The following is a 23,873-nucleotide window of genomic DNA, read 5'->3' as shown; positions in this document are numbered from 1 at the left end:
ATAAATTTTTAATGGTTTAAAATAATATATTATGGACAGTATCAAGTAGTGCAAAGGATGAGTTGACTAGTTCAACTTTCATTCCTTTAAAACTTATTTCAGGGGACCATTACGTGGTACATGTAATGTGGATTTCCATTTTTATGGATCCTCTTGCAGTGTCATCTATTTGGTGTAAACAAAGGTTAGTAATACCTTAATTGCTGCTGAAGGTACCTTCGTTTTAAATTTCCCCATGATTTTGTTGTATATTTTTATAAGTAATGAAGAGACTTTCTTGAATTGTTTTGCAACACACAACCCTAGGGAAAAAGAATGGTTCAATCATCTTAGAAAAGAATAAAAGTAGTAACAATATTTATAAATACATTAAAGGAGGAAAATATTTGGAAAAGATCTATTAAAACATATTTCCCTTGGGGAAATATCAGCTTGCATGATTAATTTACAGTGTCTCGAGGATTCACTGAAACCCATCTTAAACTTCTTTATGTGATCAATTCCATTTTATTGCTGTGAGATTTATGCAATAAAGCAAATAAATGGTTGATTTATCTCACTGTTCTACTTGTATAACAAAGCATGAGAGAAACGATGAAGAGAGATAAAATCAACTTATTTACAGAAAAGAATTTATTGTCTGCTGTTTAGATTTGTGAAGATAGTTATTTTAGATATTTTTTCATAATTTTGAATGTTTTCCTAACATATCAGGCACACCAAAAAAGTTATTCAATTAAGATAACTATTTTTGCATTCAAACTTGAATATTATGTGTGCATATAGTCCCAATGCTTTAGAAAGTTCAAAAAATTCTACCTTTTGAATAGAAATCAGAGTTTTCTGTTTTGGTCAAGACTACACAGTGGAATGGAAATATACTATAAGCTTCATAAATGTTGTCCAAAATGCCTGAATGATGTCATGGTAATACAAGCAAAAGGAATGACAGAGTCATCTACTTTATCTAGATATATAGCTCACAATAGTTTTTTTTAATTCTGTCAGAAAAGAAAAACAAACAACCAAACAAAACAACCAACCAAACAAAACAAGCAAAACTAAATACCAAACAAACAAACAAACAAACAAAAAAACAACCAAACAAAAAAGAATGAATGGAGATAATTCTTGTCCAAGACAGAAACCAAAATTAAGTGCAGATAACATGAAAGTCTGAGAAAGATACTGTATAAGAAGAACATTTGGAAAGCTTATTTTATAGAATGAATGTGTTTTCTCAATGAAACTGGGATTAAAAAGGAATATTTGTGATAGATTTTTCCTGAATTTTCAATCAACATTAGTGGTAATAGACACTGGAGTCATTGTTTGTGGATACTAAAAAAACTTTTTATATAGACATATCCTTAGGTCACTGTAATGATTTTTACTGATGTCAAAATTATATATACTCCTCTGTCAGTAGAAGGTGTTTTAGATCTGGATTCTACAGTGTATAGCGCATGAGAACATATTTGTACAGAACCTTCCCACACATACAGCCAAAGTCAGGATTGACAAAGCTTCAAACATGATTAGAAAGCACAACATGCAGCTCCCCACTGATACAAGAATCAGTGGATAACCACATCTGTGGATGCTGTCTTGGCATCTCATTTAGTTCTGCCTGCAGCTGAAGATGTGGCTGATTTTTTCATTAGGAATAAGGAAGTTTGGCTCTAGTTATTCTGATGATTATCAGGGATCATAGAACCATAGAATCATTTAGGTTGGAAAAGACTTATAAGATCCTTGAGTCCAACCGTAAACCAGCACTGTCAAGTCCACCACTAAAGCATGTGCCTAAGTTCTACATCTACACAGCTTTTAAATGCCGTCAGGGATGGTGACTCGAAAACTTCCCTGGGCAACCTCTTCTAATGCTTGACAACACTTCTGGTGAAGAATTTTTTCCTAATATCCAATATAAACCTGCTCTGGTGCAACATGAGGCCATATCCTGTCATCCTGTCACTCATTACTTGGCAGAAGAGACCAACCTCCACCATATACCAAACCACTGAGAAATTTTTGATATATCTGCTGCTCTTGATAGCTATCACCCACAAGAGAAATGCTTTAAATTTCACCAGCCTTCTTTCCGAGAGAAAAATACACGAATGAATGTGCCTCTGAAACTAAGATGATGGGTTTTTAAATCATGAGAGTAGGTTTTAGCTTTGGGGTTTTTTCCTTTTTAAGATTTTTTTAAGCTTGTCTTAGTGGTCAGTCTGTCATGCACCTTTTATAACCTATTTTTTTTGTAAGTAGCTACATGATTTCCATGTATTTCCCTGGAACCAACTACGTGCTGATGCAGTGGTTGAAGTGAGGGTGCTTTTCAGGGTCATGGGTTGTTTCTCAGTCACCTCCTGTCTGGCCTCTTGAGGGGGAATCTTTTCTACACTTCATGGGCATTAAACTGATGGGCAGCGCTGGGCCCAATTAGCTTTAGGAATAAACTGGGTATTGACTATGTCATAATATGAGAGAGGCCTTGGTGACTGGGAAAGTTGTGTGAAGCTGGAAGGTGCTGTAAGAGGAGCTGTGCCACGTATCAACTCCTTCTCATGTCCCTGGGATGCACCACAGACAGGAAGTACTTTACTTCAGGCAGCTGTGTGGGATAGAACAATACTCATGTCCTTTTGTGCAGTATAGCCCACTGTCAGTTGATGTTGCACTGCAAAATAAAGTTGTAGATGCTACACCCAGTCCAAGGGAAAGAAGTAAATGTTGGGAGAATTTTAAAATGTATTTGTTTGAAAAGGTAGAACAAGATTACTGTGAGAAATTTCCAGCACTTCTTTTTACTGTCCCTTTCCTTTGTATTTTCAAGTACCATTTTTCCTTACTATAGGTAATACAGAACAAGTGCTACGAAAATATATTATTCTTAGATCTAAAAAATATCAGGATCATAATAGCAATATGACAGAGCATGCATTAGTGAGTCATAAATGCAGTCCTCAGCCAGTATGATACGTTTATGAAAGTTTCTGTCATTTTTGTTGTCCCATCTCAGTGTTCCCAGAACATCTTATAGAGCTTATTGAGAGCATCTGTTTGAACTCTTTAAGGGCAGGTCTGACCTTAGGCATTCCAGTTAGTCCAGCATGTCTACAGTGCAGCTTTGCTATGAAAGGCATCTGCAAAGTCGCTTTGCTGATTTCCACTCTGTGTCCTTCAGCAATTCCAAAGCAAGTTAACTTTGTTAAGAAAAGAAAACTAGATCTCCTTCTTGGCAAGAAGCATATTTGGTGGAGACATCCCTCAAAGACAACATAGAAGGTGAAACTGGTGAACTGTGAGGATGAAGAAATGTGTGGTAGGATATCTACTTCCTCATCATGTGAAAAGCCTGTCAGCATTCCTTGTCCCTGGAGTAGACATTCATTCCTCTTGAATCTTGTGATGCTGTATTTATATTTGCACTGGAAGGCGACTGAGTGATATTTATTAAGTGTTCTGTTATGCTAAAACATTCAAAATGTTCAGGATCATTTTCAAAAGCAATTTAGGTCCACAGGGGCTAGAACCCATTCAGCTTTACCCATTCTGACTTCTTTTTGATAGATCCTGAGGATTATGGCCCATGGTTGATACAGAGGTGAGTGCTTTCTAACAGTGAGGTCAAAAAGTGAGGTTAAAAATGGTTTTCAATGCATTTGGTGTGGTGATTAAGGCACAAATGTTAAGAGAAACAGATTATCAGAGACAGCACACAGGGAAATAGGCTTTCTTGAATGGAACCATGTTCTAGTTGAATACTCTAGTGCACTATATTTGTGTATATGCTGTTCCTGTTTTATTGATCAGACTTAAATCCAAGATACTGTCCAATACATATCCTGCCTAGTATCTTTGGTCTTCATCATTTTATAAACAACATATTTTTCCCAGAAGATTTGCTTACAGGCGTATAAATTTACTTCTGCACACATCCAGAGGTCTGACTACTGTGGCAAAACTGAGCAATTTAGTGCCGCCTTGAGGCCAAGTGTATTCGATATCCACTGAGTGCATATTCCCTCATTGAAGTCTGAACTGAGGCTGAACCAGTGAATATTGGTACTCTGGGGTTCTGCACAAAGCATTGAATCCAAAGGTCATTTCCTCAAAAACCAGAGTGGGAGAGGAACGCACTAGCCAGGTTTTTGTAAGAATACCACAGAGGACTCAAAGTCAAAGCCAGAATCCAGTCTCTCGGGAAGTTTGATGGAGTCTGAATGTCATTTTGCAAGTTAGCTGCCTAGGGACTAATAGTTCTGGGAACCTCTAGGGTTTGGGGCTGTCCAAACTTCTACCAATCCAATTCATCAGAAGTCAGGTATTCTGCTCTACTTCTCGCTGTGCACGCTTTTGACACGTAGAACCTGTAAAGCAGAAGATTGTAGAAGATTGATCCTTTTCAAGGAAGTGGCTCATTTGCTGCAATTCATTCCTATGTGAGGTACTTCCCACAGCAGCCACCCTGCTTTCCTACTAGGAGATTCAGTACTTGGTGAAGGAAAATAGACAAGTGTACATGATCACTGAAGTCTGACTAGGTCCATGAGCACTCAGCACTGAGGTATTTGCACATGGCATGCTGGGGTTAATGAATCGAACACATAGACTTAGTGGTTAGACCTAACTAAAAATAAGTACTGATGAGGCAAGAAACTCATGTTCTCTTTTCAGTGTAGGAATTGAAACCTACTCTGTCTCTAGTCTAGAGGTAAGGTAATGGGAGAGAATGAACACTAAATCTTTCTTGTTTTAGATGTACCACAGTGTAGCCAGGAACATTTCAAGGAGGGGGGACAATGTGGGCTGCAACTTAGCACAGAGGACATTCCTTTGAAGGGAACCTTAGAAAAAAAAAAGAAAAATAAGAAAGGGAAAACAAGAAACTACTTGAGTTGTTCTTTACACATAATCTGATTTAAAATAGACCTGAATCTGTGAACAGGTTGACATCGCACTCTGAGACATCCACCAAAGTAGTAGTAACCAGAACCTGCAGATTCACACAATCCAGATAAGTGCTTCTCTGATGTAATAAAATGTAATAACTTTGCTGTGCTAACAGGCATACTGCTTTCAGCTACTGCATCTAAATATATCCTTAGTTCCTTTATGTGTTCTATGACTGAAAGAGTTACAGAAGTGTACATCTTATTCTGTCTTCAGAATCCCAGTGAATAACTTTCTTTTCAGTTTATAAATGGCAGCTGTGAACTATGTTTGAAGTAAAATACAGCCATTAGCTGATGCTTTAGAAATGCCATCAGGCTATATGCCTTACTTGCGATAGGAATTGAATTGTGGGATCTCCAATCATAAGTCATACAGTCATAAATCAAAAGCTTTTTATTATAGATATTAAAAAGCAGGAATTTAATCAACAATAAATTATTATATTTATTTGGCAAAAAGACTAAGGAACATTTTTTTACTTATTTGTCTTTTCTTTTTTTAAGCATTAAGAACTTAGCCAAGGATTCAGTTTATCTTTTGTATCTTCAGATTGCAACACTTCTTTCCCTTAACTCACAAACTTACCAGACAGAAGTGTTCTGCCTCACTTTTCACTTTAGGACACTATATGTTATATTTTCTATGAGCCAAATATCCTTTACAGAGATGTCTGGGAAATAAGCCAGTTACAATGGTCTCAGGAGAATCAGCAGGACTACTGAAAAACAAAAAAGTATACTTATATTTAAGGACATGAATATCTCAAATTAGTACAGCAAATGGCAATTGACAGCTTTTGATGAATCTTGGCACTAATTTCTGATCAAGCAATCTATAAGGCTTTAAATGGAAATGTATTTATCTCTTCGTTGACATTAATACAGATCTGAACCTATAGCTTCTGAATTATGTCTACTTATAAGCCAAGTCCTTTTTTTTCCAAATTTTAATACTGTTTGTGTAGATTTGGCCTATCAGACAATTGTGTATCTCACAAATGAGCAGAGCAGTGTCATTGCTAGGAATGATAGGATCATTTTCAAGTCAGTCTGTTAATTTTGATGGCAAGGTGATCGATTGCAGTTTATATGATTTTGGCCAAGGTTGCTTGGTCCATTTTTGAAAAAGATGGCCTCTGACAAATAATGATTTATTTTTTTTTCCATTTGGAGTTAGCCCAAAGGGTTCCAGATGTCAGAGCTCTGACTTACCATCATGCCAGGTTTTGAACGAAAATTCCCAGGAGCAGAGCTTATTGTTGGAATATGCAGATACTCTGCTATTTATAGAAGGACACTAGTGTAATCAAATATCAACATAAGTGCACCTTTAAATAGAAAATCATGGTGGAAATGTCTTCTATTACACATTGATATAGCTGTTTTGCATTTCACAAGTCTGTATGAAGAACAAGTACCATAGGTTAATCAAGCATACTTTATCAGAGTAAGTTTAAAGACTTGACAGTACATACATTGTAAAAAGTAAATCCTTCTGACCCTAGCTTTTAGTCAGATGGTGTGCTGGTCTGGAGTCTTTAAAAGGAAAGGGAGAAGATTCAGGAATAACTTCAAATTCTTCTGATCCAAATGGTAAATCCAGGAAAAATCAGATCAACAATTAATCATACTTTTTAAAACTTGGAATTTTCACCTTTTTTGACATTTAAGTATTTTAATACTTTTACTTTCAGAATCCAAATGAAACTTCAATTATAGCACATTATTTCTCGTTTTCATTACACTTGCAACACTATTTTATGGCATATCCATTTCAATTATAATGTGCTTAATTCCTACTGATGTATTCTAATAGGATGTATTGATCAAATCAATTTTTAGGCATACATTTAAAGATTAGATATATTATTAACATATATTTTATATATATATATATAATAATTTTTAAATTTTTAGAGTCCAATGCTACTTAAAACTGACTAAAACATTGAGATCAAAGTGTTCCTTGTCTGTGCTGTAATGAAAAGAAGCTAAGCATCAAATGTACTAATTAAAAGGCAGCTGTTTTCCTGTTAGTATCTTCACTTGAAATAATTTTTTCTAGGAAGATGAAAATATCATCTTATCTTTAGAAGTTGCATAGCATACAGTTTTTTATTAAAAAAGAACAAAACAACAACAACAACCAACCACACACACAAAAAAACCCCAAACAAACCCAAGGAATGAGCTGTTAGCCTACTCCATTATCACTGGAAAGACAAAAGTTCTTCCAAAAGGTAAGGGTTTATTTCATTTACATGATAAAGGCAATTGTATTTTTTCCTCAAATACTATTAGGCTATACATTTTTAGAGCATTTCACGAAGGAACCTAAAAAAGTTGACCAAGATATGTGTACATAGTTGTAGTATCTGCTGCAATAACTGTATTGCCACCTCAAAATGTCTGGTTTTCTGTGAAGTCTTCTTGACCAACAAAATTTTAAATTAGGCTTTCAAATGCCTAAAGGTCAATGGCATAATTCTTATAGCCCAGGTTTTTATTTTTCTATTAGAGGTATTATGTAGTTTCACCACAGCTTATATAACACTGTGACACTGAAAATAAGACATTCCAGTAAATTCTGACTAACAAATGATGCTAAATATTTAAGTAATAAATGTCAAAATTAATATTATATATTCATAATAGCATGTCTTATTGCATAGTACTACTCCTAGAATGCAAAATGAAAAAGTAATTGTTTAACTTTAACATTAAAGTTTAACTTTCTGAAATACCATTTTTTTCTGAAGCAAAATTATTCAAAATAACTTTTAACTGTTCTTGCACCTATTGAGTCTAGCAGTGATAAAAGACTTTATGATCATAGTTATTAATTCTGTACAGAAGAGAGTTGCAGCTAAGCCTTACAAATAGATGTGACTTCGGAGGCCAATGTTATGCTTCTACCCTGCAAGGCTATCTTTCAATAGTATTTTCTTGCCTATGTTGTCATTCCCACAGTGGTCCCTGTGAATCTTGCCAAATCTGTGGAACACACCCACAGTCTCCTACTCAGATTCTATTTCTTTTCCCACTTAAAAAAAAAAAAAATGCTTTTTTTTTCATTTCTGTTTAATTGGTGAAAAGCGTCCAGTGTCAGAGAAACACAAACTATTCCTTGCTAATTAACCTTGATACAGTGACATCTCCAAGAAACTAGTAGCCTAAGCCAAGACTATTATGAGGAGAATATACAGGTCTTCTGACAGCAGAAACTCAAACCATACGATGTCATTTGTGCATGTCCTGTTCTATGTGGCATGTAATTTCTGACCTCAATGGAAAGATTGATCATGACTTCTTCCATCTGATATTTATGAAATATTGCCTAGCATGTCTAGCAGAGTCAGTAATACATTTTCCTCTTTTTCTGTTTTGTCTCGGGTTTCTATAGCATCTGAGTTTTGTGTGATTTCTCATTAAACATTCTCAAGTTTCACCCACGCAGGCCATCTGGTCTATAGTTAATATTTTAGGACCTATCCCCTTAACTTTGATGTACTTTCTTGTAACTGCTAAAACATGGTGATATCTCTTCCTTCTGTCTTGAGAACCTCCCCCTCACAAGCCAGACATATCAGAGGAGTCAAGGGCTTGATACTGCCAGCAGCTGAACTCTTTCAAATCTCTTGTATATTTTTTTCAAATCTGAGAAAACCTATGATGAGAAAAAGAAATCTGTGAATTCTCAGCAGCAAAAATCATAATAAAAGAAGTAAAGCCCTAAAGTATAAAATATTGTAATAAAAAAAAGTATTATGGCTCCTGGAGTTGGTTTGTTGCATTAGATTATTGACAAATAAATGGTACTGTGATGAATAACACACATACTGTGTGATCCACTAAACTGGATTCACTAATGACATTGTCAATACTATAGCTTGATCCCTGTCTTCACCTGAAGCTTATTTCCCTCTCAGGTTCATTGCATTTCATCTGAGTAACTGTTTTATGAACCAGCAAGGTCCATTACACACCTACGATTGGAACAAGCATTTTACTCTGATTTAAGCAAGTATCTCTCAAATAACTCAGTCACTTTTGGACTATTCTTAGGGTCTGATGTTACTATTTATCCATCCTATGAAGTGAAAACAAGCTTGAAAGACAACAAAGGTTAGATAACTGTTTCTAAGAAAGAACTTGACAACTCTCATAATACTTGTAATGACATTCGCTTGGTGTAATACGTCGCTTTCCTCTGATCCCATTCTCCTGAACTTCTAGGATTGTGTGATCACTGTAATGACATTTCTCTCTTAAGGATGGACCTACACAAATGTTTCATGGTCTGTCTTGTAGCGTTAACTAACTGGACCATGATCAATTGCTTCTTAGGCACAGGGACTGATCCCAGTTGGTGTATTTTTCTTCTTCCCTGTCATCTGCATCACTCAACCCAGATGGAATGCTCAGTCACAAGAACATGTTTTGGGCAGTGATGCATGGGGAGTGGATCACTGATGACTAAATCAGACCCATTGGGTCATAAGCAGGAGCTGCTTGGAACCTTCAGTGTGAGAAAAGAGAGTAAACGCAGAATTCATTTCCCTTAACTCGTATGTCCAGGGCAGGCTAGATGCTCCAAGAGCCTAAGATATATTCCGGAGTGCAAATGTACTTTTTAAGTATCATCTGGAGCCCAGGGGAGATGCTCAAACATGTCCCAAAGGCACTAAGCATCTATGCTTAAGCAGTATTGAACTCTAGATTTTGTTGATCCTGACTGAGATCACACTTAAACACCACATACAATACCTACATTTAGGTTTCATAATCTCTGAATTTGTCCCAAGACAAATTGTAATAATGAGGAGCTGAACAGCTATCATGGAAGAGACACTGGTTTAGTCATCCCTAAAATCTGATTGAGAAAGGTTTCTACAAGGAAGGGGATTCACCTCACTTCTAGGAGAGGCACATGAAACTAGATAGGGTGATAAGATTCTCTGAGACTGCTATCTTTGTGTGTCAAGAGATAAGATTTACTTCCTCTCCTGCTCCCCCAAAGTTCTATTGTGGCTGCTTTTATATATTTCTATCTTTCGTCTGCATAAGTTTATTGTAAAATACAGAAAATTCCTTGAAATTTGCCACAGTTTATTTTTCCTCTTCTGTTGTTTGTTTTCAGTCTACTGCAGAAATATGATCACTACAGCACTGCTTGCCAAAATACCACAGAAACAGGGTAGGGAGAGTAATGGTGATCTTGCCAAAGAATTTAAATCCAATATGCTGCACAGTGTAGAGGGTGCTCTGCCTCCTATAGGCAGTGACACACTGGTTGGTTTTTAAGACACTGCATCCCTATTTTGTCTTAGGTTTAAATGTATTTGCACTCAATCAGAATGCTACACAATATAATGCATTTATAATATGTGTCTGCTTTGCCACTAGGGGATTAAAATTGTTTTAATGGGCTGGTTTGCTTAAATTTCCTGTCTCATCCTTCTTCCCAGCTTTGCTGTAGTCATGCATAACTTAAAACTGGAGGGTGAGTGTAGGTGTGCAAAAGGGTATTTTACTTGCACAGGAAATATTTACAAACATAAATATTTCCTGAACTAGGATAAGAAATTGTAAGTTGTATGGATATGTTGTCATTAAACAGAGGATCAACATATATCACTGTATGCAAAATCCTTTACATCTGTCAATTTTCCCGTTATCCTATTGAGAAATATCCTCTCCTCCCCAAATCTTGAAGAAAACACTTTGATAAGTCTCTACATTTTCCATTGTCCTTTCAGAATGTTTATGGTTGAATGAGGGATTGAAGGATCTCTAAAAAACCTTGGGTTTAATCTGAAACTAGAAGGAATGTTGACTTTTTAAGGAATATCCGTTTCACTCTCCTGAAGAACCTCATTGTTTCTGTGGTGAGGTGTTTCAAGGAAAGATTTTTCACATTTTATGAAGTGTCTTTGGGCCCAGGAACTAAATCTCATAAACCTGTTAACAGAGATGTAATAGTTTGTTAGTCTAGGACTTTTTAGTTTTGCGCTGAAAATGAGTAGGATCAAGACTTAAAAAACTGAACTAATTTGTGCTATTACATGCTTGTGTTGTTTTCCATTTACATATTAGAGGACTGTGTGAGAGCAATTCTGGTTTAGAAAATTTACCTTCAGATTTTCTTTTCTTTGCAGAGGACATAAACACTAAGAGCAGTGGTAGGCTTTCTTCTGTTTATGTGTCCACCTATGTTTGAGCTATGTTGAAGACCACACATGCTTTTCTGCTTTCACTGGATGTCTGTATGTTATTTCTACAGAAGAATGTTGTTTTTATGTTCTTGCTTTTGTCTTCAAACAGGTCCTTGAGAGAATAAAACCCCTCCTGCATTCTTCTTACCTGACTTATATATGTGTGTGTGTATATATATACACATACATATATTCCTCCTCTACTCTCATTCCCCACAGTTGTCCCCTCACTGCTTTCTCCTCAAGTACTACACAAAGGATAAGCAAAGTAATTTCAAATAGAACATATTTATAAAGATTGCTTGTTAGAAGTCATCTACAGTGCTACATTGCTTTCTGGAATGATGCAGGCAAACTGGAATGAACTACTTTCTTAAGCAATTAATTGTTAGATGGAATATGTAAACCAAACATGGTATCTCACTGGTGAACACTGACTATGCAGTTCCTTCACTAGCACTTGGACTTCTGATATAAAGCTCACACTTTTTGAGTCAGAATTAGCTCTTTTAATGGATGAAATATCTTAAATATTCCTTCTAAAAGCATGTTGCCTTTTTGATATATTATTCATTTAACTATTTTTACAATCAGTCTTACTAAAACTCTATTCCACTTTTTACTGAGTGTGAGCCTAACCTTGCTCTCTCCCAGCTGCCTGTCAGTCAGATATCACTCACAGATGTCCCTGAACAATCTTCTTTAATTAGAAAAGAAAAAGTAATCCTTTATATTTGTGTGTGGACTTAAGCGCTGACTTTTTGGACATTTTTTTCTTTTTTCTATTAAGGAGACTAGTAAACTTTAACTGTTAGGCAAGATTGTTTTTTAAACTTTATAATTAAGAATCATATCACCCTTTTCATGAAATGCTCTTTTCTTGTGGCAATACAAGCATTGTTTTATGGAAGATCATTGTATTTAATAGATTTATTAGCACACAGAAATATTTAAGTCACTTTTTCACAAGAAGGTTTAATGTAATTAAGGTTATGTCTTTGTTAAGATTTTTTTAATCTATAAAGAGTGTGCTTTGAATATAGGTATATAGGTATGAATATTCAGAATTCAGTATACATTAAGTTACTGCATTTAAACAAAAACAGATTCTTAGATACATTGATGATTTAATCTGATGCTATCTCCTACCCTAGAGAAAAGTATCAGGAATGGTAAATCCAGGTTGTTTCCATAATACCCTGAGGAAAGCTCCTGGCTATTCTTAGACACTTTCAGTCGTGCTAATATTGCAGTTGCTTTTTATTTGAAGAGTAAAAGCGAGACAGAGAAGTAGTCATTTTTCAAGTTTACAATTCCACACCAGTTACAAATCTTTCTTAGTTTTACCTGCTACTAACCTTCATATTTGTGCACACCTCTAACCATTTTAAAAGAACAGAAAGAAATCAGATTAAATTGGGTTACTTGCTCAGAGTCTTTAGCTAGAGTCATTTTAAGAGTGTTTGATTTTTAGCCAGCACATAAGAGATGAAGACAAGCTGTTTTGCATTGTTGTGTCTTATAAGATCCTCTTCATTATTCCCTCTTTCTACCCATGGTGCTTCAAGGAACTGATTTTTAGACTTTCACAGGGAGCAGAATGAGACCTGCCTTGCTCTTTTGTTATCCACAACAGCTCTAAATGTTACTCCACGCAAAAATTCCCCATGATCACCTCAGTGCCCAAGGACTTTGAATGTTCTGAACCCAAATATTCTTGCTGCTGTCTCTTCTGGATCAGTGTTGACCTCTGGGTCCTGTTGACAGCTGTCTGAACATGATACAGCAGTGTGCCCAGGTGACCAAGAAGGTCAATGGCATCCTGGCTTCTATCAAAAGTAGTGTGGCCAGCAGGATCATCCCCCTGTACTTGGCACTGGTGAGGCCACACCTTGAATCCTTGTTTAGTTCTGGGCCCCTCACTGCAAGAAAGACATGGAGGTGCTGGAGTGTGTCCAGAGAAGGGCAAGGAAGCTGGTGAAGAGTCTGGAGCACAAGTTTTTTGAGGAGTGGCCGAGGGAGCTGGGGTTGTTTAGCCTGGAGAAAAGGATGCTCAGGGGTGACCTTATCGTTGTTTACAACTACCTGAAAGGAGGTTGTAGCAAGGTGGGAGTCAGCCTCCCAGGAAACTAGCAACAGGAGGAGAGGACACAGCCTCAAGCTGCACCAGGTGAGGTTCAAGTTAGTGATCTGAAGGAATTTCTTCATTGGAATGGATTGCCCAGAGAGGTGGTAGAGCCACTGTCCTTGGAGGTGTTCAAGAAATGACTGGACATGGCACTTAGTGTTATAGTCTAGTTGACAAGGTTGGACTTGATGACCTTAGAGGTCTCTTCCAATGTAAATGAGTCTGTGATTCTTCCACCTCCATTGCTTTTCCTTAGTGTATGTTCAGATGCTGCAAAGCAAGCTTTTGTTGTTATATATGGCTAAGGCTAAGCTCTTAAACCTGGATTACCTACATGACCCAAGGTCAAATGTATTTCAGCTGGGTTACAAGATGTGGTTTGAACATTTCCATTCATTGTAAGGGTTTTCTAATTATAAGCACTTCCTTTGCTAATATTGCTTATAAAGTAATGGGCAATTCAGAAAAAGGAAGGAGTGTATATTCTGACCCAGAATATTCCAAGATCTTGTAAGTTCAAAAAATGTAATATGAGACAAAGAGGATTTCAACGGAAAAGGAAATTAATGATCAGGATGATAGTCCTGGCAGACAGTGAGGGGAAGTTGAAAAGATAGGACTAGGAGTGTTATTTAAGGGGAAATGACAGTTTTTGTGTTTTGTTCTAGACAGATTGATATTAAAATAATTATTATTGGGAGAAAAATATCTTTTGCAAAGAGCCTCAGAGTTGGAATAAACACTTCTTTCTGTGTCTGGCTTGAATAGAGGAAGTGAAAAGAAACATACAGTGGGTGTTAAAAGAAAAGGCATCTTCTTCTAGAAAGTGGCTAATAATGAAATTCTGCTATCTGTAACTCATGAATGCTACTTTGCTGGAGTGCAGCACAGGAAAATACACCTGTATATATACTATCTAATACATTAGACTTCACTCACAAGCATAGACACTAAATTTGTCCAATCTTATTATTCCTAGTTCTGCAGGTACTACAGTTTGAACTCTGAAATTGTGCTTCCCATGGCTACGTCAGTGAGACAGAATATAGCATTAAGTAGAGTAGCTTCCATGCTTCTTTTTCTTATTCCAAATAGCTACAGACACTTTGCAGTTAGATTACTTGTCCTTTTTTTCTGAAGACTAAGCAATTCAATTTTCATATATGAACAGCATGGAGAAAGGGAGAGGAAGGGAGGAAAACAGAATAAATTTTCAGGAGGGTCTATGGGAGTTCTCATGAATGCAACAGGTCATCACTACTGCTTGGATCACCACCAGAAATTTACATTTTTATTCCCATAAGGCATAAGGTATCTTGCAAGGAAGTGTAAGGTTTTCTTTGGGCATTTTAATGCTTTTACATCTTTCTTTCTGCATCATACATGCTTAGTTGTTTAAGGATCTAGAACAGAGAGCCTCAGAAGGAGAGGGGAAAGACATGCTGTTTATCTGACTTGCAGTCAGTTGGTAAAAGGTTTAGAACTGTTTCCATTATGAGTGGATGTGTGAGACAGAGACTGGCCCAACCTGCATCCATCTCCGTGAATTATCTTTGTGCAAAAAGAACCCAAGCCAAAAGAAAAGCCATTTGCACTGATGGATGCAATACAGAATCCTAAGACTCACAGAAGCATTTTAAAGACTGTAGTTGAAAGTGTAAAATACACAGTTTGGACAAGTAGTTCAGCTGTTAGGCAACACTGAAACATCTTTATGATGATCAAATACTTTGTAAGTATCCAGAAAATTCCCAGAAATCAGCGCTGGATAGTCCAGAGTTGTCATTACAGAGCACCAATCTGACTGCAACAGGTAGTCATGTAAGTGCACTTGGTTACTGTAGCGAAATAGCAACTTTGGTGCACTCTGACTTTCATTTTTATTCTGAAAACAGAGTGAAAACCAGATGAAACTGCTAAAGCTTTATCAGACTTGACATGGAATTGTTGGTATTTATATGGATTCCATTTAAAGTGAAAGGTCAGACCAGACATACTTGAAACTCGAATCTAAATCTGAAAATATTTGCCACCTGCAGCCTGGCTCAATTTTCTGGTTTGTGATGAGAAATTCAAACATTTTGTCATTAAATTCAATCCTAGATACTACACTGAAAGAAAGTCAGAGGTTTATATGTGGGTTTCTTTTGGTGGAAAGCCTGTATAAGTCAGCAAAGCATCATATATTCTTATCTTCTCAAGGTGACTAAAATAACTTTTTTATCCTTTGTCTTTGACCATAAGAATGAACTAATTAACTATTTTATGCCCGTTAGGGCAAAGCTGGAGATAGACTGACCCTTATTCTACTTTCTCCAGAGTAAGACAAATTAAGTGCACTGGGTTATATTTGCTCTAATAAGCCAAACACTCTCAGGACATATTCAAGCCATCCAAGAACAATACTAAGATAAATATGGTCATGTGAACTGTCTTGTTTCTCATGCCTTGGATTTTTAGCAGGAAAAATTGTTTTACTCTTGAGCAGATTTCTGTGAAACACACAGGAGCCTGGGCTTCCATCATGTAAACAGTCAGATAACAAACAGTAGTATTTTAATCTTTGGTACTAGATGCCCACTCAGTATCTCAAAGTTGAAGAAGCTCACACTTACAGCCCGAAAATCTGGCTCCTTCCAGAAGAAACAGAACCTGCTCTCTGAAGCCCTGGGAAGAAATACGATTGCATTGAAATCAGCGACAAACAGACTTGTGCATTGGTACCTACCAAAAAGGTTGCCAAGCCTTGGAAGAGGCTGTCCATGGAAGTGATTGAGTCACTATCCCTGGAAGTATTTAAAAGACATGTAGATGTGGTCCTTAGGGACATGGTTTGGTGGTGGACTTGGCAGTGCTGGATTGGACTCGATGATCTTGAAACTATTTTCCAACCTAAATGACTCTGTGATTCTATTCAATGGTTTGAACTACTGCTATAAATAGTAAACAAGTCCTTTCCATTTTTTTTAGGAGTGATTAATTTACCTGTATTGAGTAATGAAAGGGAAAAAACAGGAGGTGGAAGGCTAGGTGTGCATTCTCTTCCTCTTCTCTGGACTCATCATGCTCTCCCTTATCTTCTCTCTCCTTTTTATTTGTTGTTCTTATTACCTATCTTGCTTCTTTTTCATGCTTTCATTAATAAGTGATGTTTAAACTTCCCTGGCTAACCTACGCATTTTTTCCCCAGTCATTTCATTTTCTCCTGTCATTGTCCAAAGTTGTAAATTCAACTCCTGTTCTCTAATCTGTTCCTCTTCCTGTCATCACTTTATTTCAAGCCTGCTCTCTGCCCTTTCTCAGCATTTTTAAAATGCATAATTTTCTCCCCTCTTCTCTTCTTCTTTTAAAGCGTTGATACCATATTCACGCAGCAGGGGTGTTCAAAGTGGAGACAGGGATAGCAAGTCAGGAAGGAAGCTTTTGTACCCATAAAATGACAAAGCAGCAGGTATTTGTGAATGCATGTTGTACCTGAGTTCTCTCTTCATCCTGGGACCAGTATGGTAGAGAAGCACATTATGAAACACTGAACACACAGTCCATCAGCACTTTATGCTGTTGCTTGTAGCTGTGGGCCATTGCAGCCTATAATAAAGGAAAGATGGAGCTATGTCAGGCTAATTCTTAACACAATAGTAGTTTACTTTCAGACCTAATAAACCATAAATCATTTGCTTTGTGTCTTGCAGCCTAAAAAGTATCACTACCTTAAAAGTTGTGTTCTTTTCTAATGAGAAGAAAAGGAGGGGGCATAGCAAAAAGCCCAAGAAGGGGTATAAAGTGGAAATAGAACAATTAATAGAAGCAAAACTTTGACATAATTTCTCTTGCTGAAAGTATATTTAAGAAGGGAAATATATCACAATAATCAACAAGGTTTTTTGCCTTCAGCCTGTCTGAGGCCATGTGGTTTGGAGATCTGATCACTAGTCCGAAAAGGAAAGGCTGTTTGCAAGATTTCTGGGGTGTTTTTTCCTGGAAAAGGTGAGAGGACAAAAGCAGAAATCTGACATACACTTTTATGCCTTATAAGGAAAGTATTCATCCCTCTATCTGCCTGTCTCTCTCTGTCTCTCTCTTTCTACATGCATATATATAGAGATCCATATGTTTCAAGCTGTCACTAAGTTGATTTGGAGGCAGGTGTTTCTTTCATTTGCTGCTCTAAGGGTTAGGTTAAAACCACAAAATTTAATACATGGCTTGAACCAATTGAATTGGATTTGTTATTTGTTTTGCTCTTTCACATTCACTGTTCAGTATTTTCTGGAGTTTTGCATGGTATTTCCATCAGTTCTGACTATTTGGAGACAGAACAATGACAAAGCAGAAGATCTTGTGTTTCAAAATTCAAACGACATTTTGTAACAATCATGCTTGCTTAATACACCCCAAAACATTTTGTCTTATACAGCATCTGTGTAATTTTAAAACCATTTCTAAACTGATACTTTGGGTGAGCATGAGTAGCTGGCTCCTTGTTGTATAAATCAGTCATTATTTTCTTATTTGTGTTTGTGCTGTCTTCCAGTACTCTTGATTTCTTTAATAGTGTGAATTTTGGTTTTGTTTCTCTTTCAAAACACTGCTTCCATTCCATTGTCTTTTCAACAGGTTCATTGGGCAGTCCTTTGCCCATTTTCATTCTCTTAGGATTTTTTTTTCTTCTGTATAACTAAACCAATTTTCTGAATAAAATGACTATTAATAGAGATTATTTACATTAATTTTCACTTGTAATAGCATCGCTAGAGGGCAGTATTGATTAAATTAGGAGCACTCTAGTGCTCTGAAAACTTAACTGCAGAAAAGCCTCCAGTGTAAACATCATTGCATTTTTAATATCTGGTCCTGGCTTTATGTCCATTTTTCATCACAATCTATACATAAAAAGTAAAAGTAATCTTAATTGCCATGTGTATTAGACATTGCTATTTGTAACTTTAATGTGTGTAAAAGACCATTCTGTGACTTTTATGAAAAAGAATGTGCATGTAGCTTAGTAGAAAATAGATGGCATTGAAGTTACTGTAAATTATAATTTATATTCATAGCTTTAATATAAATAATTATTAAAGTACAATTTTTTAATAATAAAAATATAGCTTTGCTCCTGTTTTTTTTTTCTCAGGGATAATGCCGTGAAAAATAAATATCTTCAAATTCATTAACTGTCTCCTTGAAAAATATCAGTACAATGTATTTTAAAATAATGTACATCAAAGATAACCAGAATTATAGACTAAGACACTCACTCATTTGTTCTTATTGATTTACAGGTCTCCTGACAAATGCAGCAACACAGAATCCTCGTAGGAGTGGTTTAGGCTCTCTGTGAGCTACTTAACTTAGTCAAGTTTCACTGCTGTTGATCATCATCCGTTATATGTCATCAACTCAACTGTCTGTTTCTCTGTATCTCATGAGTGACAGCATAATTCCTCTACATTATGAGCTAAAGTTTGTTCTACCATTCTAAGGATCACTGGACTAAGGAATACAGAAAAAGAGATATGCTTGGGCATTAGCAATACAAACAAGTTCATGGTTAACGTTTCATCTGCGTTATACACCACTGCTGGACTTGCTGTTACCTACATGTTTCAATCCGAAGAGTCTGCTACAATGAAGAGTATCATCCCAATCAGCCTTAGAGAAGACTGTTTTGCCTATGGGAGGACACTGAGGTGCAAAAGAGAAACTCTTCTTGTGCCCTAAACTGTCTGAATTGCTTTTATTTTCTTATACTTTCAGTATATACAATAGACCAAAGAGCAAAATCTATTTTAAAGTGGACACAATCTTACTCTTAACAGAATTATGTCATTTAATTGAAGGAGGTCTCCACAAACATGATTCCAGCTTTCAAAAAGATGAAATGTTGTTGTCCAGCAGAAGTCTTTACGGAAAGCTGCAGTAAAAACTAACTCAGAGACCTGCTCTTGAAATGGCACGTTCAAGAGAACATTATGGAGCACTGAGAGAAAATGACCTATGTTTGAAAAACTTGGACAAAAGAACACAAACTGTCTACACGGCACCTTTATTCCTCTGTACTTAGATTGACTTTCTCGTACTAAAATCATTTTCAGTTTTAACCAGTTAAACATGCCTCTTCTACAGTTCCATTTTTGATAGTTAAAGTTGGATAATACAGTATTTGCAAAGAGCATGTTTGGTCATCTGTGGCCTATGTCTCATCTGATACACCATTTAGCACCAGAAAGCAAATTAAAGAGAAAACAAAAGTAACATTTGTTTGAAAGAGATCATTAAATGTATTTTGAAAAGCCTAAAGTTATATATTTAACAGTTTTTATATGTTGTATATTTGTAGAAAATCCTATTTAACAATTAACGTGATAACTCTGACAGTCATGACAAGTGGTTCAGAGTTAAGTTGTGTTTTATTACTTCAGTTGTCTCTGAAGTGACTGGTGTCGTTTGCTTTCTTCCATGGGGACATTCTGGATGTAAAGCATGACCAGAGAGGACTGTGTAGAAAAAGCAAAGAATAATGTTGTTTATATTACATAAATGCATTCAACCATTGCACTGTTGGAAGGCATTTTTATTTTTATTTTATTTTTATTTTTTGTCTTTATGTACTGATAAAAATAGAGTGTAAAATATTTTACTCATTGCTCTTCATAGCAAGGTTTGTTTTTCTTTCTTTCTTTCTCTTTCTCTCCCCTATTTTATGTAAGGGTCAGTTTGAAGCCTGTTCCTTGATCTCATTTTCAGTGTTTTACCTCATTGTTAGAAAGTCCACTTTTTCGGCATTATTGGTTAGTGAAAATTTAGCAAAGACAGCATAGACAAGGGAGAAATTTTGACAAAACAGAGAAACAAAACCTTGTTCCCTTTTACCTTACCTTTTGGCATATAGGTTTGGTACATATTGGTATGATGCAATCAACAAGGGAGCTTAATTTCTTCCTGGCAAATGTGTTATGGTTTCAAGTATACTACCTAATACTCAAATTAACTTTTAGTGTTATGCTCGTTCTGTTCTACTAAAGAAAAATATATAGAGATTATTCAAGTGACCATAGATGAGAGATACAAAAATGAAAAGTTGATAAAAGAATTTTTTTTAAAGCCTGCTCAAACGCTGAGGCTTATTTAATGCAGAGGTTGCAGGAAACATGACCTATATTGTATCAGTTTGTCTTCAAGTAAAATAAATATATACAAAATTCTTATTTAATCATAGGATTTTGACCAGTATCAAAGTAGCAATTAAAGCCCAGCCACTTGTAAAGTGTAATGGACTGACTGCACTATAAATGACCAATGTCAGGTTTAAAATGTCATGCAATAAATGATGGTAAATACATTTACTGTACATGTAGACCTCAAGAGCCAGATCCTTCACTCTACCAACTCTCTGTTTTGATTTATTTTAAAGGGAGCGTAGTAGCCTTATTTAGTAAACACAGAAAAATGAAAGATGTTACATCATTTTTGTTGCTTTACAGTATTCAGTTTTGTGTTGGTTCAGCTAAATTATGAAAAATAAAGAAAATCCTTTTCTAAGTGAGACTTGTTCCCTGAGCATGACGTCACCAAAGGAATTTCACCAGATGATAAGGTGGGAGCACAGAGAGGAAGATGGAATTGTAAATTGAGGACGTGGGTTGTGTTTTGAAGTTTTACCTTTCCATTTTCATGTCTTGGGTACCTTCATTTTGGTATGCTTAGTTACAGATCATATTAAGGTCATTTATTTTCTGGAAATCAGATCCTCTAGGAACTCGGGTATCTAAGAATGTACATTTGAAATCTTTACATCTAAAATCATACATTCCAATCAGTTTTGAATATGCAATCTTATGTCTTTGTTTTCTAAGCACTTTAAAAGCTCAACAAAAGGTAGATGTACGTTGTTTATAAGGTCCGCTCTGGAGAAGAACTATCAAAGGCAAAAGATTCTGATTATTCTTCAGAGATGCATTCTAGTTGCTGAGTCTCCTGTGTACAACAGGCACCTCAAGGCACTTAAAATGTGTTTTGTGCTTTTCTCTCCTCTCCCAAAATGTACAGTTTTAAACAAACAAAATATACTGGCTGCATTTGTCACTGTGAATTACTACTCTAAGAGCAGTGGTGAAATGTTTGTCTCTCAGGAACAATATGTTTTCAGAATATTGTGAACTTTAATTTTACAAAACTAAGTTACATAAAAAACTGTTTGTTTCTGAAAGTATTTTATGTGCCTCTTCCAAAGCAGAATTTAAAACACAGAGGGGAATGTCTTATTTGAATGCTATTAAATATCCTTCATTTCTCAGCTTGCAAACAAGTAACTTTTTCAAAACATACTTGAAAGGGAACAGAATAATACATAAAAACGCATAATAGACTAATAAAAACAACCTCCAGAAATGCAGTAAACCTTTAAAATTTTTTTGAAAAAAGCTTCTCTGTAGCTTTCTGTTAGCTGAGGCAAGGACACATTAAACTACTGCTTTTAATATCTGGGATATCAAATGGAGCAAACATTAGTACACTATAGCAATCATTGTGACACATCATTCACCAATTTCATAATTATGCTTTTAGTTTTTTTTTTCCCCTGAATTCATTTCTTCTCAGCAGTAGATCAGGTTTTATGCATGTGATATCCTCAATCATTCAGTTGTTTACTGAAATTGTACCCACGTGCTGTTGCATAAATCTTTAGCCTAGGCACTTACTATCTCCTATAGCCTATTCATCACAATCCTGAGTACTAATTAGAGTTTCCAGAAAAAAATAAAGAATTCAACACCGTGTCTGAAAAGCCTATATAGCTATGAGGAACAGTTGAACTAGAAGGTGGTCAATGATTGGTTGACAGGAAAATTGCAACAATGACTGCTTGGGTGAGTGGACTAGTGGAAAGAAAAAATGAACGAGCCAACACTGGATGTAGCACAGGAAGCCAAAAAACCTCCCCCAAAATTGGTATATTTATTCAAGGGCGGGGGGGAAACCAAACAGGACCAGCTTTTTCATCATATAAGCCTACATGTATGCAGTATCTTTTCCAATTAAAAAAATGCAGAAGAAGGCTTTTCCTTGTAAACATCTTTGTACAATTGATGTGGTTTGAAGCTGGCTCCCTGCCAAGTCTCCAAACCTTACGACAAGAAGCCCCCCCCCCAAACCTCAGGGAGAAGAGGGAGAAAAACAACCAAGAAAAACCGAAATGAGAGAGACAGCTAAAGCAATATATATATATAAATATATTTACACTTATGTTACAGTTATATACAATTGAAATATATATATACAATTTCACAAGGGAAAGGGAAGGGGGAAGGGAAAAGGAACAAAACCAAAATAGAATATATATATATCCCGATTAGTAGCCCAATATCTAGCAACTAAAATAGTTAGCAAAGAAATATCTCATTACTCTCCTTGGGACAACCGAGAGTCGCTCTGGAACGATCACCGGTAACCTCCGCCTCCCAAGGTCGACAAGGCCTTACCCGGCCTCGCTCCCCAACATGGCAGACTCAACAGCAGGGAACCTGCACCTCCAAGCTGCCGGAAGGAAAGAGACCCTCTCCTCCTTTCTTCTTATAGCCCGGCTTACGTAAAAATCGTAGGGAACACTGGGCACTTCCCTGGCTACAAACTGGTCACCAAGGAAGGCCTAGACCAAACTACCACAACAATGTATATCAGGAATCACATATACATGAGTAACAACCAAAGGCAGGAATGAGTTGACTATTTTTTCTTACTGACATTAAAGAATTGATCCCACATTGAAGCAATGAATCTCACACTGGGCTTAGAGCGCAAATAAGGATGGGCAGAAAGCACGATATTCTATATCATAGAGTGTAGATTTCAAACTGGGGCTTGAGTAAAGAAAGGAAGTCAAGAAAGAAACTGAAAAACCCCCACAACCAACACCAGAGAAAAATATTTTTTTTCATTTCAAAGTATTTACTGTTTAATAAGTGCTTTTTAGTATATTCAATACATGCTAGGGAAGTCAAAAGGAGTAAAATTTGAAACAAGGAATTAGGAAAGAAAATTTTTTAGAAAATATTTTAACTGCAGAGATGAGAGTTTTACAGATAATGTGGTTGTCTTCTTTAGAGATATAAATCCCATTAAAATCAGAGACCCATGGGTAATATATAAAAGGTAATTCCGTCACTGATTAAAAATAAACTAAAAAATGGAAACCAAATTAAAAAGTGGAAGTAAATGACAATAAGCCAGAAAAAACAGTGAAAAAGCCATTCTGTGGGAGGATCAACACAAGTTCTTGTACTACCTTTGACTATGAATGAAATATGAACACAGATTGCATGGTTTGTTAGTATCAGTAAATTACACAGATTAGTGAAGATATGGGAGGCCTATGAATATATGAGGATATTCAGAGACAAAATGGGTCACCAAATATTAACAGAAAATGGAAAACTGAAAACCAGGAATGTCAATTTATCATTTCTCACACCATCAATGTAATTCTGGCTTCAGTTATGTCAATTTTAGGACATATGTGAAAAAGGGGCTCTGGTCTTGAAATAGGTACTAATGCTGGTTTCAAGC

The 23,873-nt window shown here is 36.2% G+C and overlaps 1 protein-coding gene and 1 long non-coding RNA gene across 8 annotated transcripts in view; one reads left to right on the top strand and one right to left on the bottom strand.

Annotated features, from left to right (window-relative positions):
• FAM19A5 (family with sequence similarity 19 member A5, C-C motif chemokine like) overlaps positions 1-21,255 on the top strand; it is a 416,518-nt gene extending 395,263 nt beyond the window's left edge. For 3 of the 6 annotated variants that reach the window (XM_017811599.1, XM_017811595.1, XM_017811591.1), the window contains 2 exons: positions 17,202-17,294; positions 18,590-20,849. Coding sequence is in view for 2 of the 6 variants with exons in the window: in XM_017811595.1 (XP_017667084.1) it covers positions 17,202-17,210 (9 nt within the window). In the remaining 4 variants the exon portion in view is untranslated. Of the gene's footprint in view, positions 1-17,201; positions 17,295-18,589 lie in introns of all 6 variants that reach the window. The other 3 variants (XM_017811596.1, XM_017811592.1, XM_017811594.1) reach the window with 1 other exon arrangement.
• On the bottom strand, positions 4,226-18,679 carry LOC108495650. Of its 2 annotated transcripts, XR_001874186.1 has the most exons (4): positions 18,566-18,679; positions 16,782-16,895; positions 5,551-5,683; positions 4,226-4,379 (listed from the first exon to the last, which is right to left on the bottom strand). It is a non-coding gene; the product is annotated as an uncharacterized LOC108495650 (long non-coding RNA). The 2 variants fall into 2 exon arrangements; XR_001874187.1 differs by lacking the exons at positions 4,226-4,379; positions 5,551-5,683 and adding an exon at positions 15,768-15,974.
• Positions 21,256-23,873: the final 2,618 nt, after the last annotated feature.

The sequence above is a fragment of the Lepidothrix coronata genome, unplaced genomic scaffold, assembly GCF_001604755.1.
Source record: "Lepidothrix coronata isolate B3197 unplaced genomic scaffold, Lepidothrix_coronata-1.0 Scaffold32, whole genome shotgun sequence".
In the NCBI taxonomy this organism is placed as follows: domain Eukaryota; kingdom Metazoa; phylum Chordata; class Aves; order Passeriformes; family Pipridae; genus Lepidothrix; species Lepidothrix coronata.
Note: the sequence above shows the minus strand (reverse complement) of the source record. Positions and strands in the feature narration are given on the sequence as shown.